The sequence below is a fragment of the Porcisia hertigi genome, chromosome 27, assembly GCF_017918235.1.
Source record: "Porcisia hertigi strain C119 chromosome 27, whole genome shotgun sequence".
In the NCBI taxonomy this organism is placed as follows: Eukaryota; Euglenozoa; class Kinetoplastea; order Trypanosomatida; family Trypanosomatidae; genus Porcisia; species Porcisia hertigi.
In genome coordinates this window covers 236,920-258,888 of record NC_090586.1, presented here as the reverse complement: position 1 = coordinate 258,888, position 21,969 = coordinate 236,920, and the positions used below count along the sequence as shown (strand labels likewise).

General features: G+C 54.3%; 6 protein-coding genes across 6 annotated transcripts; all 6 read right to left on the bottom strand.

Moving 5' to 3' along the window:
• Window positions 1–1,443: 1,443 nt before the first annotated feature.
• Window positions 1,444–2,913, bottom strand: JKF63_03228 (uncharacterized protein; the record flags this gene model as incomplete). Its single annotated transcript, XM_067899248.1, has 1 exon — window positions 1,444–2,913. The coding sequence occupies one exon, from the start codon at window positions 2,911–2,913 to the stop codon at window positions 1,444–1,446; it is 1,470 nt and encodes a 489-aa protein (XP_067756038.1).
• A 1,165-nt stretch (window positions 2,914–4,078) lies between these two features.
• On the bottom strand, window positions 4,079–5,425 carry JKF63_03227 (uncharacterized protein; the record flags this gene model as incomplete). Its single annotated transcript, XM_067899247.1, has 1 exon — window positions 4,079–5,425. One exon carries the CDS (start codon window positions 5,423–5,425, stop codon window positions 4,079–4,081), a length of 1,347 nt encoding a protein of 448 aa, XP_067756037.1.
• A 3,355-nt stretch (window positions 5,426–8,780) lies between these two features.
• On the bottom strand, window positions 8,781–9,284 carry JKF63_03226 (uncharacterized protein; the record flags this gene model as incomplete). Its single annotated transcript, XM_067899246.1, has 1 exon — window positions 8,781–9,284. One exon carries the CDS (start codon window positions 9,282–9,284, stop codon window positions 8,781–8,783), a length of 504 nt encoding a protein of 167 aa, XP_067756036.1.
• A 2,727-nt stretch (window positions 9,285–12,011) lies between these two features.
• Window positions 12,012–14,684, bottom strand: JKF63_03225 (uncharacterized protein; the record flags this gene model as incomplete). The annotated part of the gene is made up of 1 exon (XM_067899245.1): window positions 12,012–14,684. The coding sequence occupies one exon, from the start codon at window positions 14,682–14,684 to the stop codon at window positions 12,012–12,014; it is 2,673 nt and encodes an 890-aa protein (XP_067756035.1).
• An 864-nt stretch (window positions 14,685–15,548) lies between these two features.
• JKF63_03224 (uncharacterized protein) lies at window positions 15,549–16,874 on the bottom strand (the record flags this gene model as incomplete). The annotated part of the gene is made up of 1 exon (XM_067899244.1): window positions 15,549–16,874. One exon carries the CDS (start codon window positions 16,872–16,874, stop codon window positions 15,549–15,551), a length of 1,326 nt encoding a protein of 441 aa, XP_067756034.1.
• A 3,267-nt stretch (window positions 16,875–20,141) lies between these two features.
• On the bottom strand, window positions 20,142–21,533 carry JKF63_03223 (uncharacterized protein; the record flags this gene model as incomplete). The annotated part of the gene is made up of 1 exon (XM_067899243.1): window positions 20,142–21,533. The coding sequence occupies one exon, from the start codon at window positions 21,531–21,533 to the stop codon at window positions 20,142–20,144; it is 1,392 nt and encodes a 463-aa protein (XP_067756033.1).
• Between the last annotated feature and the right edge of the window lie 436 nt (window positions 21,534–21,969).

Sequence of the window (21,969 nt, the reverse complement as noted above, 5' to 3'; positions counted from 1 at the left end):
TCGGTGCGGTTCAGGTTACCGCTGGCGGCACACACACACACACACCACCCACATCCCTCTGCGTAATGAGTGCAAAGTGCATCCGAGAGGGAGGGGAGAGGTGTGTGCAGTGTCTCCTGTGGAGGAGTGCAACACCATGAGCTGTGAGGAACAGCGCTGCGAGCCCACGAGCGCCTTCCCCCCCCCCCCTCCCTTCCCCCTCCCCAAACACACTCCCTTGTCTTCTCTGCCCTCCCCAACCAAAGAATGGCAGGGAAGAGCGGGAGAAGGGAAAAAAAAAACACAAAGGAGACCATACCCGAATGGAGGGGGAAAAAAAGGCCATTCACGCGTGGAGCAGCGTCAGAAAGGTATGACAACAACAGCGAGAAGAGCAAAAACAGGAGGACCAATGGGGGAGACGAAAGAAGAGAATTGAGGGAGGGGGGGAAATCGTGAAACACGGCGAACAAAACAACAAAAGCAGAAAAAAAAGTTTTTTTTCTTGAGGAGGGGTACAAAAAAAAAAGAGCACAAACTTGGGAGGAAAAAAAGGAGGTACACTTGGGCATGACAACACAAATCGAAACACCGCACCGCGTTCACAAAGGACAGGAGGTAAACAGGATCGAAGCAGTCAAGACAATAGCAAGATAAGAAGAACGCAGAGGGAAGGGGAGAGAGAGAGATGAATTCGAACGGTAAAAGACAAAGAAACGGATCTTGTAAATGAAGCAGCATGAATGGGGGAAAGGGGGAAAGCGAAAAAAAAAGACGAGAGAACCAGCGAAAATTAGCTTTGTATGTTTTGTCTGTGTGTCTGTGTTGGTGAGCGAATAGAGAGAAGGGAAGGTGCACCAGCGAGTATGACCCGGGGGGGGGGGCTGATAGCAGCCGGTGGTGGCCCTCCCCCCCTCCCTTTCTCGGGTAAGAGAGAGACATCAGCACACGTGCCCTGACTAAAAGATTTTCAGAAGTCCGAATAAAGCTCTGGTGATACCGAAGAGAGATCTGTCTCGTTGTCGCACTATAATGCACACACCAAAAGGTTACACACAAACACACACAACCACACACACAGGCACACCAGGGCGCACAGGGTAACACAAGAGCTCTCCCAACATTACATAACGTATGATCATAAGTGAAAGTTGAACCTCCAGAGAAGCACATGTACATAAATACATGTATGTATATGCGGTGATGGCGCTTAAGTGATTGGGTTCGCACGAGACAACACCCACTCCCTTTTTTCTCTAATATCCGCGGGCGACTCCGATTTCTGCTGCTGTTTACTTTTATTATGTTGTTTATTATTATTTTGATGATGTGCTTTGATGACGACATGGACCGACTGCTGGTCTTGTAGCTGCGCTCTCTTTAGGCTGCACTGCTGGGCAGACGACGGAAACGAGACCACCAGACGACAAGTGGTGAAGCGCATCGACACGTACGCCAGGTGCCCTAAATCTCACCGTAGATCGAGGCGGCTGTACCCCACACCACGCCGAACACACCGACGATGAGCAGACAGTACGTCGTCAAGTAGTGGAACCACCCCACCGACGACAGCGACCAGTTGCCGGCGTACATCACCATGAGAGAGGGGTAAATAAAGCCGATGAAGCCGCCAGAGAAGCCACCAACGAGACCGAAAGCGACTTTGATGTTCGGGATGAACAGACCCGCGATCAGCGCGAGGAGCGCCATGGTGCCGCACACGCACGCGTTCTTCCACCACGCAATCGCCCTTACGTCCACGTGCACGCAATGATAGATGGCGTCACGAACCGGGATCATATGCAGGCCGAAACCAACGCAGAGCTTGAACAGGAGACCGGCGTACCCAACGCCCATCATGGGGTCCTTCACCGGGTGGTACTGCTTCAGTGCAGAGCCTTTTATCACATCGCCGAAGTCCAGGTAGCCGAAGAGCCCTGCGAAGAAGTACAGCACAAACACGATAGCGACCGAGAGGGCAGAAGCTATCGTGAGGCGCAGTGGCGTGGGCTTCGCCATCTCGGCGTAGCTCTCGTACGCGTTCAGCTGCGAGAGAAAGGCGAACATAAACGTGGCCATTCCGGCAACCGCTTCGTTGCCTGTTGTGACCAACCTGATCTCCGGGCGCGGATCCGCACGAAGACCGTGTTGGGCACTGTGCACCACCATGGCAATGACAAAGTACACTATAAACACAACCGCGGCGCAGGAGAAGTAGCGCAGCGAGTTGATTTCCTTTGGCAGGCACAGCGGCAGCATGAACACGAGCCACACGAGAGTGGTCAGCAGGCGCAGGCCCCAGATGTTCTGCAGTAGCGCCGGCGTCTTGTCCGAGTCCTCCGCAAACGCCGTCAAAATATCCTTCACTGATATCATGTACGACACCTCGCCACCGAAGCTGAGAAGCCACATGCAGAATGCAAGGAAGTAGTCCGCGCCGGGGCCGAGGAGCGTGCGCACAATCTGCTCGTAGTTACGCAGACCAGTCTTGGTGCCAGCCTGGCCCAGCAAGTAGTAGGAATACACGGTGAGATGGGCGATGCCGATCATGTACACAATGCCCATCACCAAACCCGAAGCATTGAAGGCAAAGGGCAGCGCGATAATGCCAGCGCCAATGGAGGAGCTGGCCAGAGTGAGACCCGTGGAGAGCAGGCCGCCGTAGGGAATGACACGGTCGAAGTACTTCTGAAACACGTTTGCCGGGACGCGGCGGCGGGCCACACGATCCGCGCGGATCTCATCCTGCATCTGGACCCAGCGCTTTGGGTCGTACTGCGAAAAGTCGTGCGGGTCCGGCAAGTCAATAGAGGATGTTACCTCCACACCCCTCATCTCCTTCGCTGTGTATTCCTGAACCGCATCCGCGTCAAGCTCAGAGCGTGGGTACGACGGCCCTTCCTGGGTGTCCCCCCGCGCCGAACGAGCAGTCATCCCATAAGGAAGGGTCTCTTTCGCCTTGCGATCCATTACACTGCGTTGGTGTGGCGCTTGGGGAGATCGAATGTGGCAGCGCTGCGGGAAAAAAAAATCGGTGTTTTTGAGAAACACGGGCTTTCGATTTGAGTGACGTTGTTACGGTGGTGAGGCGGTGGATGATTGAAGAGTCTTTAGTAGGGCAGGTGCGACGGTGGTTGGGTCTGTGCGCTTATGTGCCGCATGTACGCGTTTTTTTTTTGTTGTTGGGAGGATGTGTGTACGTGTGTGTGTGTGACCAGCAGTGATTAGCAGTGCACTGAACAACAACAGTAAGGGCGCGGAGAGTGAGGGAAGGGAAGGGGACAGTGAGACAGAGGGGTGCGGGACAAGGGACACAGAGAGCAGGGAAACATTTCCACGCGCAAAATTGGGGGGGGGGGGGGGAAGCGAAGGAAGGGGGGTAAATAGTCAACTGAGACACGGTCCTCCTCGCTTCGAGCGCAAAAGCGAAACCACCGTCAATACAGCACAAAGAAAGAAGGGGATGCTCATGACTCGTGTGTGTGAGTGTGTGAATGTGTGTGGGGGGAGGGAGAGGGGGGGGGGGCCACACACACGTGATGAAGGCAGACCAACGAGAGGTGAGCTGAGCACAATAGATCAGTAAGCGCCCTCTTCTCCGCCTCCTCCAGCGGAAGAACAACAAAAAAAAGTGTAAAAAAGTGCGCAAAGCGACCGTGACAACAAAAGACATGCACAAAAAAAAAGGGGGGGATATGCGGGCAGGTGCCTCTCGCAGCGCGTATGAAAACATGACAAAAAAACGATCAACAAGCAAAGGAGAGGGCATAGGAAAATAAAGATGGAGCCAACGGAAGGAGAGAGAGCTCGTTTTATGCACAAAGCCTCCTGGCGGGGGGGGGGAGGAGGAGGGGGGGGGAAGGGGGGGAATAGAGCATGCACACATGTAGACGTCAACACACAAATTCACGTATACAACTGGGAAACAACATAAAACGCGCACTGGCAGTAGAGGAAGGACGTGGGAAACAGAGTAGAGCTGAACGTGTGTGTGTGTGTGGGGGGTGGGGGGGTGAATACAAACATATACGTTTGTATTCATGTTGTTGCTGTTGCCAATCTTTAGCCTAATCGACAACCCTCACACTCGTGGCGAGGCTCACTCCACGCTGCGGGCTGGCTGTGGCGAACTCGTTGAAGACCTCTCCGTCGAAGCCTTGCTTACCTGGGAAGAAAAGGCGGGGTCAACAAACAAAGCTGCCGAGAACTGAAAGTCCGGGAGAAGCACGACATCTCCATCTGAGAAGAGATTAAGCTCATCGCTTGCTAATGATTCCACGCCGCTGCCGCTAACATACGAGCCATGGCTATCGAGATAACCGACTGCATTTTCGTAGTCATGCCAGTGGATCAGACTGCGCCGGGAACCATCTCTGTTTGGCGCGGCAGCGTGGAAAGATCGCTCACTGATACTGTGACTGCCTCTGGACCGGAAGGACGAGTCCGACGAGAGGCCAGAGCGCCGTGACACGCGTGAATTGGAGCTCTGTGTCGTTGGCGAGTCAACGGCCGGGCTCCTTGTCATTGACGACACAGCTGTAGGCTTACGGACAGCAAAGCAACAGCAGCCCTTTCGACGGGCTTTGTAGGTGATCAGAGCCACGACGAGACCCACCACCAGTGCGGCGGCAACGGAAAAACCGACTATGGTGGCCACACTTGTGGCGGTGGCCTCCCTTTCCCCGGGTTCGTTTAGTGTAGTGGCCTCTGGCACCAGGGTTGTCGGGGTCGTGGTGATGATGGTGGTGGTGGTGGTCGTCGTCGTCGTCGTCGCTGCCCGCTCGACAAGGCACATCGCATAGTAGAGGGTCGTGGGAGCTTGACCGTAAGAAAACGAAGTGTCACTGCTGTCCACCCACCCCGGCTTTGAATCTGTGGGGAGAAGCGCGAGCATTGCGTAGCGCTGGTGTCTTATGCCCGGAAACGCCTGTGCGTTATTGCGCCGCAGCCAGTAGTTCCCCGAGGTTGTGCTAATCATGCCTGCACCCTCCAAGCCACCGTTCCCGCCTGAGTCGGGGAGGTAGTTGCCCTTGTAAAAGGGATATGCGTTCTCCAAACCGCTATAGCGCCCTTGATCCCAATACCAGATACAGTCTAGTGTTGCCGTGGATTCAGTACAGGCAGTAGAGGACAGCAGAGTGGATCCACCGAGATAGCCGTAGTAGCGTGTAACCCCCTCGGCTTGTACTTTGTTTAGCAGCTGCAGGTGAACAGTGTCAGATACATCTGGCACAAGAACGCCCCCTCTTGCCGCGCACGCCAACACCTGAGAACTGCGAAAAGCACTGTAAAAAGTGTTCTCCACTGTTATCTCTACTGCGTGCACATCGTACACAGCGGCACTCCCCCGTGTTGACCCCACAAAAAGTGCCAACGCGACTGTGCATAGTCCGACGAAGCCTCGTGGCAGTGTCCGGCTGTAGCAATCCCCAAAGTAAACCGACATTCCCAAAGACCGGCGAGCTTAACTCGAATCCTCCGTGAAAAAAAAACGAATACAACTCTTTCAAACCAGACGAAAGAATCTTGCGTCATACACACACACACACACACACACACACGGGTGGAAGGCACAAAAACTGCTGGTGTGACTCGAATGATTGTATTTATGGAGTCCTGGATTCTCTTGGAGACCGCCAATTCGCTAGCTTTGCGGGACGCGCCAAGTGAAAAAAAAAAGAAGTTGAAGCAAGTCAATAAGGCACTCAGAAGGGCCACACTGGAAGCGAATGACGGAAGTGGTTGTGAGCAAACGCAGACGCGCGCACACAACGAGTTACACCAAGAGAGCGCTAAAAAGATGCGATGATAACAATATCGAAACGAGAGGCCAAGCGATTAAGCGACACACAGTTTGCACACAAACATAGAGGGTGGGGGGTGAAAGGTAGTGGGAGAAGGAATAAAAAAAAATAGAGGCGGCGCGCTAAGAGAGAGAACCCGGCACTGCTGGCCAATCCTCTCACGCACCCCCCCCACACACACACACGAAGAGAGGCGAAGTGGAGTTGACGCTCTGTAAGCTATGCGTGAGAACAGAGAAAGAAAGCGAGGAGTACTTGATGATAATAGACAGCAGTCGTGAATAAAACAAAGAAGAGACGCTGTAAACAATTGTGGGAAGAGGGGGGGAGGGCGCACAAACTTAAAAAATGATGGATATGCGCTGGCCTTCGCACATTTGCCACTCACCACCTCCTTCCCTCTTTCAGAGGCAGTATGGAGCAACAGCAACTAAAAAAAAAAAGAGGCCGACAAGCACGATGAACGAATTACAAAAAAAAAGGCACCAATCGCTACGTTCGGGCCAAGCGCTGCTTTAGTGTCACTAAACGACACCAAACGTATAGGGAGATCAGCACCAACGGGGGGAGTACCACCAAAGCCATCCAACAAGCGAACTCACCCCCACCACCATCACTTCCACTTCAAAAAGACGGGGAGCAACGGACAGAAAGCCTATATGCATAGATAATACTTTTTTGGCTCTCTCAGAGGGAATTCAAGTAATTCCGCACAAGAACAGCGTACCGTGGGGTTCATCCAGGGTCCACTGCCCACGGGACGAACTCTCTGATACTGACACACGCAGTGTGGACGCGGTAGGAAGATGCGTCCCCCCCCCCCCCGCGTTCTCGCAGTATGCGTGACCGTGGACGTGTACGCAAATTGTCGATGTTATGGGGTGTACCTCTCGCTCTAAACCAAAAAGACAAGAAGAAATACAGCAACTTGATCCCACAGAACAGGGGGAGAGGGGGGAGGGGGGGGGGGGCAAAACAGCACTGAAGAGCTGCAAAGGCGAACCTTCAAAAACAATTCTTGTGGGGATCGAAAACTACAACGCTGGACACACTCGCGGAGACACAACACACAAGCGCTTGCGCTCGGGTACACCTATATACAGGCTGAGTTGCGTCGGTTCAATGAGAAAAAGAAAGCAAGAGGAGTTGTGCCGAGGAAACCCAGGGAGTGGAGAGGCGAGGCGGTGTTATAAAGAACCGCGACACTAAATGAGATGACGGCGGCACGGAAAGAAGAGAAACACGATGCTAAGGAGGCGAACCAACCCGTCGGTGCGCTCGGGAATGAAAAAAAGAGAGATCGATATACGCAAAACGGGAGATAAAAGTGAATGATATTTGTGACGATGTGTGAACTTGTAATGGAAAGAGACGCGGACTCACCAACAATGAGCGCGACGACGATATATACGTATATGGGCACGAATACTTTCTTTTTCGGTTATATGAAATGGGCCACGAGAAAAAAAAAAGAGAGCGATTCTCCTCTGAAGGTTTATTTTATCTCTGTGTAACGGTATCGGATTCTTCGATTTCCTTCTGTATTCCTTTTTTTCCTCCTCCTCCCCCCCCCCCGGTGGTGGTAGTCGATTTCAAAAGTTGGATTTACTCAGACGGATCGCGTGCACACACACACACACACACATGTACACATGTACAAGTGGAGCTGTTCGTGGTGGTAGTGAAAATGAGTGAGGGGGGAGGGAAATGGCGCGTGTGTGTGTGTATATCGTGTGCGTGCGGGCTGCGGTATGAGAAATGAGAGAAGCGTATGTACGGTTGAGGGAGGAGGGGGGGGAGGGGAGGGGGGGGGTGATGAATATCCTTGACAAGACCTGAAGCATGTCGGAAGGCAACCAAAACAGACACGCCCACACACACACACACAAGGCAGTCAACAAGAGACAAAGGGTGATACAGGAAGATATTTTCAGAGCTTGAGATACACGGATTACACATACACAACCAAAAGGAAGGAAAGAGAGTTGGCGGGGGGGCGAGAGGGGGAAACGCAAGACTCATTCGTTCGACCCGTCTGGGCGAAGAAGCTCGCGCAAAAGGCTCTGCACATGCCCCGATCATGCCCGCTCGGGACTGACTCAGGCAGCGCTGGCGCTTCGAACATCCCCTTTCCTTCATCTTCCCCCCACTTTTCCATCTCTGGCGGAACCTGCGCTTGCCAATGTGAGACGCCGTCAGGATATTTTTGTTTGCTTGCACCCATCTCACGTTCGCCGCGGCTGGCGCGGTGGTGTTCTCGTGTGTGTGCGTGTGTGTAGATTTCGCTCATTTGCACTTTCTTTTTTCCCTCTTCAGTGTGTAAGTTTTAAAATGGGAGGGAGGGAGGGGGGGGCGTCCACAAGGAGAGAGAGAAGGGGGGGGGGCGGCGGTTAAACAGATGGCGACAAAGAACTCCCCTTGCAAACTCCTCCCACTCTGAGGGCCTTCCATTGCGAGAGGTGGAGAAGGGAGACACGTATGTCCGTTATCATCGTGCTCCCACCACAGGCTACTACTACGCTATAAGAAAAGAACTGGAGAAAAAAACAGAGAGAGGCGGCCGAACGACCAACACACGTAACGGTAAGTAGGAGAGGTGATACGGTGTCAGAGAGGTGCACCGCGCCCGTTTCGAGGATGCTCATGTGACAGGAACTGCGACCCCGTCGGGAGTACACGTGTCCTGAGGGGGCCTACACACACACACACACACGGGCCAAGGTGTGAAGAAGAGAAGTTCTCGTGCAGTCACGAAGACCGCCAACGCGAAAGACATGCACAGATGACGACTCATTGTATTCTTTTAGGGGCCGATGCACCCTACAAATGAGACGCATAGCGACATCCCTGGGACATTCGCGTTGAACCTTGTCGAGGACTTGCAACACTGGGGTCACGAGTTGACATGCTTCTCGACCTCTGCATTCTCCCTTGGCACTGCTGCTTCCCCCTCTCGGTCAGAGTTATCGCCGAGTCCGCCAGCGCCCCTGCTCAAGTTTACGCGTACAGCTGCTTCTGATTATGAGGAAGGGAGGCCTTAATGTCTACCGCGAGGTACTCCTCGATTTTGCCGTTCTGCACAAGACGACGCGCTTGCTCACCAAAAACGGTGTTCTGGTTCACGTAGGCGCGAAGACGGCGGCGCTCCTGGATGTGCTCGCCAAACGCGAACACAAAGAAGGTGGGGAGCCCAACAACCATCAGACGACCATATCCCTGCGGAGTGTAGCGCCAGCGGCTCGTCATGCTATCGCAAATCGCTTCCTTAATCTTCGCGTCCACACCGACATCGAAGAAGTGCGGGGCACCGAATTGGCGACGGATCGTCGCAGCACCGGCGGTGTACATGACGAGGCTCCCCATCACCGCGCCGGCAGTGATGATGTTTGCCTGTCGCCACCACTGGCGGTTCTTCTCGATCTGCCAGTCGCTTTCAGTCTGAAACTTGCGCCACCGGAGCATCCACTCGTCCAAGTACTGCATCGTCAGCTCCACCTTCATGTTTGCCGTTTTGGGAGAGATGGGTGGATGTAAGGAATGGAGGGGGGGGTGGAGGTACCTAAATACGTTCCGAATACAAGGAGGAGACTTCTGTCGGTGGGTGAGTGTACGTATGAGTGTGTGTGCGTATGTGGGGGGGAGGGGGGAAGGAGGGAAGGAGGGTAAAAGTCAGAGCGGGAACGATAAGGGGTGAAGAGAGCGCGGAGCGGTGGTGCGGAACTTTGCGTTTGCGACGTGGCAACACGAGCCTCATACAGGAGGGGGGGGGGGGAACGGGATCAGCGCCTCATGACCGGGCCCTCCAGGGTACATGTAGGGGGCACGTCTAGAGTCACAAAAGCAGGCATCTTTGAGGAAGCGTGGGTGGCCGGGAGTGTCGAGGCACGAGCTGCGAAAAAAAAAAACGTAGGTGACCTTGCGTACATCACGGACATCATGGCCTCGGGGCACCGTTCATGATTTGTAGAGCAGACGAGTTGTCACATTCGATTGATTGCACCTTTGCATTTCATTCCAACGCCGGCAAAGGAGCTCTTGGTGGGTAGCACCCAGTGATTTGAAAAGCACACAGTCCGCAACCCCCTCGGGGACCACACACAGCGCGTCACGGTTTCATCGGACCAGATGGACAAGAAAAGCGCATTACCGTTCATAGACGAAACATCAAAAAAAAAGAAGTCGTCAGAGGACTCTCGGGCGCCCTTTCTCGGCAAACGCCTTGCCGCCATTCTTGCACAGAACGTCCAGCAACGTGACACAACCGACAGTGAGCTCTCACAGAAGTTGGGCTTTGATCTCTTCAGCGACACCAGCATCCACGTCGATGCCGCTATCGAGGTAAGCAGGTCTGTCTCTGTTCAGCATTTGATGGGACTTGGCTGAGTCGGTCTTTTAGGCACTCTTGCATCGAGTGGGCGTCAGCGAGCGCGGCCCGGGCTTCCGAGACCTGCCTTCGACACTGCTGCAGAGTAGACCCCGTCGATGTTGCCGAAGAGGCGCCAAGCCCACTAGCGCTGTCATCAGAGACGCAGAGCAGTCGCTGCGCACGCGCCAGGCCTGAGAATAGAGGTAAGCGTGGTTGAAGCAACAGGGTTGCGCAATTCAATTGCGACGCAGCCAAGAACCGCGGCGGCTGCATTCTTGGATATTAAAGCGATAGTGCACCTGACTGCCTGGCGACTGAACCTGAGACGTCCTGACTTATGGAATGCGGTTCATCTGAAGGCGACCCCGAAGGCTAGTGAGTGGTCTGTAGAGGTTTTCTTTGGCGCCTCTCGTGCGTCAGCAGACCCACAAAACCACGCTCAGCCCTCTCGGGGGGAAGGCGAGCAGTAACTCTACAGCCGCGACTGTGGACTCGCGCACCTGCACCTACTTTTCCACTGCTGCATCCACAACAGCCTTCACATGAGCACATACCCGTGCCAGCAGCTGCAGCGTGTGGTGATGCGACGGAACAACGGGCTGGCGACGCTCCCGTGCAATGAACACCCGCTCGTACGCCTCCCGGACTTCCATGTAGCGTTGCATGGCATTGTCACGCTGAAACTCGCTCCTAAGCGAGTGTGGCGTGGGCGACCGCACGCGCTGTCGTCAGCAGCCTCCCGCGCAGAGGTGGGTGAAGAATGCAGAAGGCATGGAGGAAAAAAAAGAGGGAGGGAGACGTCTCTTCACTGATACCCTGTCAATAGTCAATGAGGCAAACCGGAAGGAAGTAAAGACAGGGGGCACGTACCCACGTATGCTTGCTGTTGGGTGCAAAGACCGGGAGTGCCCAACGTCAACCTCTCCGCTCTCCCTTTGGAGGTATGGGGGTTTACATGAATATTTCTTCGTGTAGGATGAGGGTGAATCGATGCTAACGTGCGCCTATCCTGTGGTCGCCCAACATTCACACACGTCGAGTAATGCACATGACTGCTGCACAGGCGTTGGCGGCAACGGTGATTGCAGATGTAGACTCCAGCAGAACGTGAACGCCGCCGTCACGATAGGCCGCATTATATATATGTATACGAAGGGATTGACGACCGAAGACGAGCCGAGAGAAGCGAGAGAGAAAAAAAAGAGGTGTTCGGTAGACATCACAGCACGTGAAAGAGGGGTCGCACATTCACACATCAATATGAAAAGTCGATGCAACATGTTCATCAACAGAGGAACAAGAAGAGTCCGAACACCCCCTCCCTGCGTCCTCCACGGGGGCAGTAGGAGGGTTATTTTTTGAGAAACCCCTCCCCTCCAGGAGATGTAGCAGACAGAAAAGTTGATGTCTTTCTGTCGCAACTACAATTCCTTTCCCCCTGCTTTGAGGGCGCTCTCGATATTCTTTGGAACCGAAGAAAGCGCGCTTGGTGGCTGCCTCCCCCGCCCCGTCGCTAAGCCATCTCCCTGAAGATGTACACAGGCCACTCCCTATCCGCCGTGTCCTTCTCCCAGCTTGTTTTTGTATACATATTTTGCATGGGGTTGTGTGTTGTGTATCCTCACTGTGTATTTCAATGCAATCAGACACAACATCGCCACCCTCACACACCCCTCCCTCCTTAACCAACGTTCAGTGACAAAAAAAAACTTGACAGACCCCTCCCCCCTTTCACACACACACACACACACGCGCGCGCGCAAAAGATACGGAGAACAGAAAAAAAGGAGGGCACCTGCACTCGGGCAAATGAATTAAACGCGATGGCCTCCTCGTATACTGTTGTGTGTGTGTGTGCAGCGTCACTCCTTGCCCTCACGATCGCTGTCCATTGCATCGTGGAGGGTGTCGACTGTGTAGCCCTGCGCATCTGCGGTCTCCGCTGTCTTACGAACCTGCATGCCCTTCACGTCCAACCACAAGTCCATTGGCGTCACGAAGAGGCTTCGCTTCTTTGCCTCGCGATACTTCTCGTACAGCTCTTTACTCTTCGACTCGATGCGTGCATCATCAAGGACGGAGTAGTACGTCTTGCTTTGGCCAGACGGACGGCGCACTTTCACCTCGACCGATGGCCAGTACTCCTTTCCTAGGTGCGCCTTGCGAGCATCTGCCAGGAGCTCCGATAACTTTATCGAGCCGTGCGTGATGTTATCTGATTGATCTTCGTACTTGTCGCTGTCCAACTTCAGCACGCCCATGCCAACGCGATCATCAGCGAGGATGCGCAAACGCCGTTCCGCTTGCAACTCCACAAATGGGTTCCCGCAGGCGTCCAGTCGCTTCAGATCGTCAAGGCGGCATTTAACAGACACGTTTCGGTTATGAATATCCACCATCCGCTGATACCAGCCCTGCCAGTCGTACCGCTTATATTGCAGGTTGTCATACTGCTCCACCATACCCATCTCCGTCGGCACGTTGAACTGCGTGGACTCCATCCCGACAGGGCCTAGACGGCGGCGCGTGCGCTGGGCTAGGAGAGCCGCTGCCGCCTGTGGGACGTAGGAAAGACGAATATAGATGCGTGTCATACACTCCAAGTACCACAACGGCGACTTGGACGCCTGAGAGTCACTCGGGGGAAGAACACCAGACTTTCCCCATGAGGGATGGCGCTGACGAATGGCGTCCAACACAAGGTCAAGCACGCCGTTGTCGACCTGTGGGCGGCGCACCGTGCGCTGCTGCACTGCCGCTGACGCAGCAGACTCCAGCTCCTGCAACGACACCCCCGCCTCACGCAACACGTTCAGCGTGCTGTCTACCCGTTCATACGTTGTGAGATCTCGGACCAGCTGCTCAACACGGGCCACGCGTGCTGCCGCACGTTCCCTGCGTCTGTGAAGGGTGGCCTCCACTTCAGACGCATACTCTTCACTGAAGAGTCGCTTCGCGGCATGTTTTGCACCAGTCGCGTTTTTGAGCAGGCGGTACACGGCCTCCAACGTAGCCGGGTCCGAGAGCAGCGCACGCGTATGTTCGCGCCAGCGGTGTGCCCAGTCCACCGCGGCCATGGCGGCGTCCCAGTCCACTCGCTGGTGACTCCTCCTCTCAATACCAGATATCTGGAAGACGTTACAGATGTGCGCCTTGATGTTACTGTCCGTGCCACTCATCAGTGAGTTCATCAGCGACTTCACCTCTGCGGTGCTGTCAAAGCGGTCCACAATGCCCTCCACATCAGCCAGGAGGAGTTGCCGATCGTCCAGCATCGCCTCACACAGCGCGGCATCGCGGCTGGAATCATAGAGCTTGGCAGCACGTAGCGCCTTTGTGAGTCGGGCGCAGCCCTTCATCTCTCCCAGCAATCTCTTTACGGCCTCCACAGCGAATCGACGCTTCAGAATCGGATCGAGTGTGGTGAGGGTTGCCGGCGCTACATGCTGCTCTGCGGGACCGATACCCATGTCCAAATGAGCAGATGCAGCCTTGAGTTCCGCGGGAGCACGGCTACGACTTGCAGAAATAGACACCAACAGCAGGTAGAGGGCGACAGGTGCAGTCATGGCAGGAGTGCGCACCACATCCTCCATCATGAGCGCTTCCCAAGTAAAACCGAGTGTGGCGCTAACAGGGGAGTTCGCAGAGGAGAAGAGATCGCTCTTGTGTGCGGCAACACTGTCGAAGAACACGCGCCACACGCCATCGCCGTAGCCAAAGTATTGGTTGTCTAGTAGCAGCGGCAGCAGACCATCCCGGAGGAAAGAGTTGCGCTTCGCAATCACTTTACGACGAAGCACCTCCAGTGCCAGCATGCCATCCTCGCGAGGCGACAACGCAGACATGTCTGCCTCGTAGCGCGCGTGCAGCGTCGCGAGCTCGCGCTCGAAGACCGCCCTATCAAAGATGTGAGCCGTGTTCAATCCACCGTACGCCTGAACCGCCTGCTTCCACAGCGCTTCTAGCTTCTCTTTTGCGCCGGCGCCAGCTTGCCCTGCCATAGCTGGGATCACCTCCGCTGCAAAGGACTGCACCATGGCTTCCGCTGCTGGCGACACAGGCAGCGCATCCTTGACAAGCAGCTGCTCAACAAAGAGGGGAAGGCGGGGGTACTGGTCACCAAGCCAGTACTGCAACGTACCCCATTTCTTGTCCAGAGACTGTCGTTCCTCGAGCGTTGGGGCAGTGAGCGCAGCTGAGCGTAGCACCGAGCTCTCTGGTGGACAAGACTCTTGGTTGGGCAACGTGCGTACGTAGGGATCGTTGTCGCTAGTGCCTAAGCCTTCGTGGACTTTGGTGCGAAAAACGTCGGCTGCGGGCGCGGCGTTCTGCGCACGTGAGAAGTTAGGGTTGATTTGCATCGTCGCCATCGACTCGTGATTGACTAGGCCTGCGCCGTGTGAACCAAGAACGCGGTCACGATGCTGCAATTGCATCCGTGGTGGCGTTGACGATACACAGCAACATGATCCGCACAGCGCGATCAGGGATGTGCTCTGTGCAGCCGATACCTGTTTAGGGAAGCGCAGCATTGCCACAAACCTGCTTAGGTGACTAGGGGGGACAGGGGGGCGGAGAGGAAGAAAAGGGGATGAAAGCGGTTACGGGACTTGCAACGACTCACTGGGCACCTTTTTCCGGCCCAAAAAGATATCCACCGCTGTTGCTGCTGCTGTCACCGGGGGAGGGAGCACATTTGTATTTGTGTGTGTGTGTGTGTGCGTGTGTTCCATGAAGGAGAAATTTGCAGAGGGTGCAGACGAACGGGAGACAGACAGACAGACACAAAACCCCGTCCATGTGGACATCAACCGCCAAAATCACAGAAACGTACAGACACAGTGAACACGTCAATGACGATCAATGAAAAAAAAAATGTGGGGTGGTTCAACAGAAATTGTGGGTTCACTACGACGGACAATATGAAGGCATATATATCTCATTGGACTATAACACACACACACACACTCACACACACCGTGTTTCTTCTATTTCCAACGGCCCTCCAACACATCATCTACACCATCACTCCGCACCCATTCCCGGTGAGCACAACAAACCCACCAGCAATGACCATGAGTGTGCTCCCTCGTTGAGCAACGAGGCCGAGAGAGGAGCATTGATTTCAGAAACAAAGAAAACCCATGATGCCCTCATTCCTTTTGCGGGGGTGGGTGAGAAACGTACTTTTTGTTGTTGTGCTTGTGTCTATGTATGTAGATATATATGCATATATATATATACCCACATATATATATATATATGTATGTACATATGTGTATATATTTGGACAGTCATTGGCGCAACCGAGGGAAACGCGACCACAGGGATTACTTGACAATAGCAGCGATAAGACTTACACGTGGCGGAGGCTGCACACGTGACCAGGCAGACACTCAGAAGAAAAATTGGCTCAGCAGACACAAGGTGTGAAAGGGTGTGGCAAAGGGGCTAGTTTGGAAGTGACTCTCGGACAAAGCCATGTACTTCAGCCCCTCATTGTACGTCGCCCTCTCCGCCCACGCCAGACCCAGCAAAAAAGTGGACTGAAACGTGAACATCAGCACAAACACTGTCAGCGCCTTCATCAAAAATGCCTTCAGCATTTCATTCGTCATGCCCACGACAGCCGCTGCGTTGCGCGCTCTGAGGGAAGGGAGGGTGCCAGCGCCCTTGTAATAGACATGACGTCCCAGGAAATAAATGAGCCAGAGAGGCACATAAATCCACAGGTGCCGAATGAGTCCTGCCAGGCAAAAGGCAACAAACAGCGGAAGCAAGACTGCAGAGAAGACCACGAAGCTGGTGCCCTGCATCAAAACGATCGGCAAGGCGGAGAGCTCAACGCTGCCGATGCGCAGCAGAAGCTCTACGATAAAAACAGAGTCCGCCTTCTCCTCCTCCTCCCTCACCACTGTCTGGGCGGCGCGTTCGGGGTCTAGCGGTAGGAGTACCATCATAGCGTGCTCCCATACCGGTGTGAGAAGGCCGGAGAAGATGTTTGCGGCACCGCAGATGCAAAATCGGTGCCAGCCGCCTTCGATCTTCCCGAAGTGGTACTGAATATATATGAGCATGGCGAAGGCCTTCACGGCACACAGAATGATGTAGTAGGGGTGGAATTCGAATATGATACGTTGGCTCTGTAAGCGCACGGCGTCCATGGTGTTCGTGAGGGCTTCGACAACGACAGGCGCAGGTACGGCCGAGGGGGGAGAGCCGTCACGTGCCAACTCCTCCTCTGCGGCTAGTTCGACATTGTTGTTGTATGGCGTGGCTACCCCCGCGTGAGCAACAGGTGTCGATGGCTCACTCTCTGCTAGACTGACAAGGACCACATCTGTTGCTGAGGGTGCCGGTGCACCGACCGGATCTATAGCCTGGTCGGTAGGCGCTGAAATCCCCCGGAAGAAGGCAGCGCTGCTGTGTAGCTCTACACGCGATATCTTCTCTCGCGAAATTGCCGTTACGGCAGCGGTGTGGTGCGTCTGCGTTATTCGATGCGTCTGTTCAGCGGACGGGGCCTCTACAATGTGTGCTGCCCTGCTCATCCACAGCACGCGGCGCCACTGCCGGAACGTCTCCATGGCTGTGCCATCCCTGTGGACTAAGATGTTGAACACGGCGTTGGTAATGGTCACCGTAACACTGGTCACTAACAGGAGATACAGCGGCGGTATCATGACTTCTGAATGAAGGATCTGCAGAATCGGGGTTGTCATCGCTCCCTCGCTTGCCAGATGAGTGAGCGACTGTCCTGGGGAGACGGCGGTTGAACTGTGCCACGGCCCAGACGACCTGACACGGCTGGCAGAGGTCGGCGGCAAATACACCGACATGATCTCTAGTGGAACCAGAGTGGGGCGTTGGGTGACGGGTGAATTGGGGCGGACGACTGACAAAAGAAGATCAACAGAAATGCACACGCTCTGCACAAACCTCCGCAAAGGTGCACACGTGGTGAAACAGTGAAAGCACCAACGATAGCGGGAAGTCCCCCTGCCACAGAATCGAGAAAAAAAGGTCCCCTCCCCAAGAAGATGGAAAGAAGGAGGGTGGAGGGTGGGGGGTGGGGGGTGGGGGGGGGGGGGAGAAAGGCGGCTGCTCAAGCCGCAGATGGGCACTTGTTCTCGTGTACTTGCTTTCTCCGTAGGAGGAAAAGGTCAAGACAAAAGAAAAACGCAGTCGTGTGGTGGAGAACAAATATATACTTGATCTTTTGTGAGCGGCAGCTGTGCGTGTACGTAGGTGGGGAGGGGGAGGGGAGTGGTATCTTATGCACTATAAGTTTGTGTCAGATGAGCTGCTGCAGATTCAACCACCTCTTCCACTACGCTAAACCAGAAAGGTGATTCAAGATTTATTGTTTGAATGAACGGTTTCCAAAAAAAAAAAGAAGGGGGACATCGGCGAGAGCGAAGGGAATGTGAGCAACAAATATGAAGACCATTCCACGTTTCCCTAGAAGCGCTTCCAACTGCGTCCATCTTGGGAAGGAGTGTGCTGCAACCGCCCCCCCACCAGTCGAGTTCAAGGCGACTGGTATCGGAGGCGAGAAGACGAGTTAATCCGAAGTTGCAACATGAAAAGCTGCCGGGCTAGAGCACATAACAACTTATCCGAAAAACGCAGCTCGTGAATTGTGTCGTAGAATCCGTTTTGTCACGCCCGGGTACAACCGCTACCCTCCCCTCCGTTATTCTTTTTGGAGGGGGGGAGTTCATCTTGCCATAAGAAAACAGATCAGTGAAACAGGAGAAAAGTAGTAGACATGTGCCAGCAAACAGAATTAGCGGTTCCATCGTGTGCACATGGAGACGTACGCAGAAGTGTGTGTGTGTGTGTATGTGTTCATTACAGGCGGGGGTACCTTCGCTTCATAAGACTCTTTGAAACAGAGCAATCGTGGGGAGTGACTAATTATACATTCAAGACGAGGTGAAAAGAGAAGGAAGACACCATGAGAAAAAAAAAGAAGGGCAAAGGCAGAGGGAGGAAGGGGGTACCCCCTCCCTCCCCCCTCCCCTCTGATAATCTATGTCCAACACAGCGAAAAGGCACCAATAAAAACAAAGGAACACAACAAATGCGCACACGCCATTGGAAAAGAAGAAAGAGCACACATCCGCCAAACCACAGGGGGGAAAAACAAAAACGTGTACTATCCGCCCCCTCCTTCTACTCTCCCTCCCACCCCACCTATCGGTTATATGAGGCATAAAAAGAGTAGGATTGGTGGGGAGAGGAGGAGGAGGGACGGACGGGAGGGGGGAGGGGGGGGAGGGCTAAACACGCAGCACCTTCACCACTGCTCTACTAATCATGCGCATCAATCGAGGCGAGCAATGGAGTTAACAACACGGGAGATATACACATGAATGACAAGACGCATAATGAAAAAAAAACAGCAGCAGCACGCACCCCTGCGAAGCTACGAAAAGTGTCTCAGCGATCCTGGGTGAGGATTCAATTAATAAACATCTCACAACACTGTAGTTTTCTTAAACCTTCAAGAGGACCTCGTAACACCCCAACCAGACTGCAAAAATACATATATATATACTTACCCCACTATAAACGCGCATGCGCCCGTTTTCAAAAGTGGCGTGGGCCTGGAAGTGGAGTCCCAGCCGCCTGCTCCCCAGCCAGTCCACGAACTCAGTGCCCTCTGTTGTGTTTTTTTTGCCTTTTTGCCATTCCTCTCCTCCTCCGATGCGCCCTGCGCGACCCTAACGAGATCGACTGGGTGCCGCCTTCGCGCCTTCATTCAAGCAGGCCTCGGCCAAAGGGTCCCGTCAACGAGGGGTGGTGGGGGTGGTGACCCCCCCGCCCCTCCTACACCCTACACCCTGCGTGCAGGCGCCGCGACAAGTGACACGCGGTTGTGTGCCGGTTGGAGAAGGGTCCTGGCTGCGCTGCCTGCAAACCACATGACCGGAATAGACGAAGGCAGGCACAGCGCTGGAGGACCCCCCTCTATCGACAGGTGTCACTGCGGGAAGCAGCTCAGAGTCCCACGTGGGTTTGACTTGTCATTGGCACCGCTGGGGGGAGGGGAACGAGACAAAACACTTCACAGGCTGGTAGGGGTGAGTTGCGTCCCCAAGGAGAATATCAACTTGTGAGGAAGACTTGGAGACGAGCGCATTAACATGAAGTGACGCTGCACAGCCCACCTCGGTACCATCGTGTACATAGCAGCTCGGCGCAGACCAACGCCCAACACCACCATAGCACAGCAGAAGCCGCATAGCAAGAGGATGTGCACAGTCGCCAACTCGACTGTGCGCATTCGTGGAGAGCCACTACAAGTGTAAGTTTTTTTTTAAGCGAATCTGAACGGCATAGCTCCAGCTAAGGACTATCGACGGGCATCAATATCCTGCAACTGTTCCTGACGAAGAGAAGCTACAGAATACTAGGCGTCCCCGTTGAAGCTGATAGTTGATCCCTTGATACACCACGGCGAGATGAGTGGGCATTGCGTCCACGTCGCGTATTGTACGAGGGTGAGGGGGAGACGAACAAGCAAACAAACGAGCAACAACAAACCCACAGACGCGCACACACACACACACACAAACAGGGAAAGAGAGGCGAGAAAGATGGACAAAATATAATGAACCCTTGACATCCAGCGGCCTACCAAATATAGTAGAACCATTAATACATTACATACATAGAACTGGGTGGGTGGGTAAACCGAGGGCAAAAAAAAAAACAGGACGGAGCGAAAACCGCCCTTCCCCGCGTTGAGCATGCGCTGCGGCACACAGGCGCGCACGACCAGGAGATGCGGGAAAAGATACAAAAGCGAGAGAGAAAACAAATATAAAAGGGTAAGGGAGACGGGCGGTGTGCGAAATAGGCTCTCCCCACAAGGTCACTTCACTCACCAGCGCCACCAGTCGCCTACTCCCTTGTTTGTTTGCTATTCTCCCCTCCTTTGGCCTGGAGAGACGCACATGGAGTTCCTTTCATCCTCGGTGCTATACAGCGAACTCTTCGGGGGACGGTAACGAATCTGTTAAAAATGCACGGGAAAGGGAGCTGGGTGGCTGATGTGAATTCAAAGAAGTATGACTATCCTCATACATCGGCGATCTGTTCCGCCCGTCGGCCGCAGCCCTACGCAACTCCTCATCTGAATTCTCTTCCGCTATACTTTTTTGCAAGTCTGCCATGATGCGGGCGGCACGTTGATTCCAGCGCTTGTAGTTCTGTGCTAGAGACTCGTTTGTTCGACATTCCTGAATTTTTTGCGCGCGCAGGCGGTGGTGCATGATGTCCTCGTCGAGTAGTTTTCGGGCCTCCAAGTACCGCGCAGCCTGCTGCTCCTTTACATGATCGGCACGTTCTTTTTTCTCTTCCGCCGCCTTCACAATCTCGGTGCCGCGCGTCAGGCGCTCATCGATCAACTTTCGGAGGTTCTCCTCCTGCCGTTCCTGGCGCGCGGCGCGGAGCATCCTTCGCTGTTCGATATAAGCCTGTTGCTCTGCTTTCTCTTCCGCGTAGCGCATTGCCTGGTCACGCTGACGCCGCTCCAGTTCATCGACAAGGCAGTCGTGATCTTTAAGTTGTGTCTCCAAAATAGCCTCACCCTTCTTCCACACAACCACAGATTTTGAACGGCTGGCATCCTTCTTTTGGGACCACTTGGAACGCTTCGACTCGCGCAGTGCGCACAACTTCGCCTCCATCTCATGTAAGTGGATCTCAGCGAGCCGTGCGTGATTTGCTTGCTTCTCAGCATCCAAGGTGGCTTGACGCTTTCTGACTTGTCGCGCGTACTCCTGCTTTTCCTCCTCACGGTCGTGCAGCTCCTTCTGTTTCCGCCGCCGCTCAGCCTCAAGGTTTGCAAAGTTGCGTATACGGCGCGCCTCCCTTGATTCTGCCTTCATTACAGTGAGTGCCTGCAGCTCTTCGTTGTAGGCACGGCAGTTTTTAGCCTTGACGTCGGTGCGGTCGTTGCGATCTTTGTAATATGCGACCTGCAAGGTACGCATCTCCTCCACCTGCGCAACGCGCTCCTTCTCGGCATCCTGTCGCCGCTTTTCAGCCTCCTCCTCCGCTTTCATCTGTCGCTCGTAGTTGTCCAGTAGGCGCTGGTTGTTACGGAGTTCGATGCGCCAGCGGGCCTCGGCGTGCTGCCGCTCCACTTCATTCAAAGTGCCCTGAATCAAGAAAATGCGGTGCTCGACATCGGCCGCGCTCACACCCGACGGCAGATCACCCGTTGTCTCCTGAAGTACCCCACGCAACTGCGCAATGTACGCGGCGTACTTTTGGCAGAGGGCGTAGTCGTTCATCTTGTCTTTCGGTGCATTTTGTGGCTGGTTTGCCCTCGGTGGCATGAGAGCCGGCAAATGATAATCCGTCATGTCGAGCTGGCAGTTATTCGTCCACTTCGGTGACACTCCCCGGTACGGAGAACGGAGAGTGTTGTATCAATGAACACTGAGAACTAGATCCTTCGTTGTGTGTGTGGAGGGAGGGGGGGGGGGGCTACTAAAGCGGAGGAGTAGGGAGAAAGGGGGAATGCAAAGTTGTCGCCTACGCTTCACGTATCCACTTGGATCGATGATTTGAAAATCCCTGTGCCACCGGCGCACGCGCAAGCACACACACACGCATCTGCGTGTGTGAACGGGCGCGCGAGAAATAATGAAAGAAAAAAAAGTGTGTCCATTGAGAAAATGGCGGAGAGGTAAAGAGGCGGCGGTAGGGGGAAGTGGTGCGGGGAGTCAAGGAGACGATAACCCAAGACGACACAAGAAAAAAAGCCGTGCAATCTGTGTCTGTGTCAGCTAAGCCCAC